The sequence below is a fragment of the Telmatherina bonti genome (assembly GCF_933228915.1).
Source record: "Telmatherina bonti genome assembly, chromosome: 9".
In the NCBI taxonomy this organism is placed as follows: domain Eukaryota; kingdom Metazoa; phylum Chordata; class Actinopteri; order Atheriniformes; family Telmatherinidae; genus Telmatherina; species Telmatherina bonti.
In genome coordinates, this window is record NC_136627.1 from 41,944,810 (window position 1) to 41,946,841 (window position 2,032).

Here is a 2,032-nt window from a genome sequence, read left to right on the forward strand (position 1 = left end):
ACAGTAGACCAGGTCCTGTAGTGGGGACAGTAGACCAGGTCCTGTAGTGGGGACAGTTTACCAGGTCCTGTAGTGGAGACAGTAGACTAGGTCCTGTAGTGGGGACAGTAGACCAGGTCCTGTAGTGGGGACAGTAGACCAGGTCCTGTAGTGGGTTACAGTAGACCAGGTCCTGTAGTGGAGACAGTAGACCAGGTCCTTTAGTGGGGACGGGGACAGTAGACCAGGTCTTGTAGTGGGGACAGTAGACCAGGTCCTGTAGTGGGGACAGTAGACCAGGTCCTGTAGTGGAGACAGTAGACCAGGTCCTGTAGTGGAGACAGTAGACCAGGTCCTGTAGTGGGGACAGTAGACTAGGTCCTGTAGTGGGGACAGTAGACCAGGTCCTGTAGTGGGTTACAGTAGACCAGGTCCTGTAGTGGGGACAGTAGACCAGGTCCTGTAGTGGGTTACAGTAGACCAGGTCCTGTAGTGGGGACAGTAGACCAGGTCCTGTAGCGGGGACAGTAGACCAGGTCCTGTAGTGGGGACAGTTGACCAGGTCCTGTAGTGGGGACAGTAGACCAGGTCCTTTAGTGGGGACAGTAGACCAGGTCCTGTAGTGGGGACGGGTACAGTAGACCAGGTCCTTTAGTGGGGACAGTAGACCAGGTCCTGTAGTGGTGACAGTAGACCAGGTCCTGTAGTGGGGACGGGTACAGTAGACCAGGTCCTGTAGTGGGGACAGTAGACCAGGTCCTGTAGTGGGGACAGTTTACCAGGTCCTGTAGTGGAGACAGTAGACTAGGTCCTGTAGTGGGGACAGTAGACCAGGTCCTGTAGTGGGGACAGTAGACCAGGTCCTGTAGTGGGTTACAGTAGACCAGGTCCTGTAGTGGGGACAGTAGACCAGGTCCTGTAGTGGGGACAGTAGACCAGGTCCTGTAGTGGGTTACAGTAGACCAGGTCCTGTAGTGGGGACAGTAGACCAGGTCCTGTAGTGGGTTACAGTAGACCAGGTCCTGTAGTGGGGACAGTAGACCAGGTCCTGTAGTGGGTTACAGTAGACCAGGTCCTGTAGTGGGGACATGTAGCTGTAATGTCCCATTTCCACCTGCAGAGGGCAGCACGCACCTCTCTCCACCCTTGCGCTACGCGGTGCCTGCCGGTGGAGGCGCCTCTTCTTCTGCGCCTCCTAGGGGGTCTGATGCGAGGATGGCGGAGGCCGGGGGATCGGAGGCCATGGCGGCTCGGTGCCCTGAGGAGTCATCGGACAGCGAGCCGGAGCAGGAGCCCGGATCTCCGCAGAAACTGATCCGGAAAGTTTCCACGTCGGGGCAGATCCGCAGTAAGGTAAGGCTCCCATGATAACTCGGGTTATCTACGGCGGAGCGTCGGTGGTCAGCAGCGGGGTGGGCCCCTCACAGCCCCGGGCTGATCCGCTCACTCTGCACGGCTCAGAAGTTCACCGGACTCCCGATTAAGTTTCACACTTTCATGCTGCCCAGCTCGTGGAGCGGATTCAGAGCATCCTAAAGGCCAGACGTCCTAGCTGTCTGACTCCAGGTGTTCAGTTTAGTCATCCGGCGTTTCCACGTGAGGAATCCTCCATCTTTCCCTCAGTTTTGGCTCCTTTTCCCCGCATCCATCCCCCCACCCCCCCCTGCCCGCCGGCCACGGCGGCACACCGCCTCCAGGGCTTCATGGAGGGGAGGTTTTAAAATGTTAATATGGGCTGCTGGTAAGTTTTAGTGATGCCGAACTGAAGGCTGATACCTTCACATATTTAATCACTTTTAATATCTGAAAGGCTGCGCGCGCCTTTAAGTAGAGATCGATGCAACGTTAAATCTACCAGATTTCCAGCGGAGTCTGGAGCCTTAGCTCCCCGCAGAGCCCAGCTGGTTCCAGCCTTCCCGGAAAGGAGAAGCTCAGGGAGGCGGTTCGACATGTAGCATCAGAAACTCATGCAGGAAGTTTGTTCCAGAACCATTCTGGAAATAAACAACCTGAAAATACTTCACTTCCACCGTGTAGACGGACTCAGTCCGGG

The 2,032-nt window shown here is 56.3% G+C and overlaps 1 protein-coding gene across 4 annotated transcripts in view; it reads left to right on the forward strand.

The window, feature by feature from the left end:
* The first annotated feature begins 1,193 nt into the window (after positions 1-1,193).
* The window catches only part of dgkd (diacylglycerol kinase delta), a 214,659-nt gene continuing 213,820 nt past the window's right edge, over positions 1,194-2,032 (forward strand). For all 4 annotated transcript variants that reach the window (XM_079246419.1, XM_079246420.1, XM_079246421.1 and 1 more), the window contains exon 1: positions 1,194-1,332. In XM_079246419.1, coding sequence (XP_079102545.1) covers positions 1,195-1,332 — 138 coding nt within the window. In that variant the 5' untranslated portion in view covers position 1,194. The remainder of the gene's footprint in view (positions 1,333-2,032) is intronic.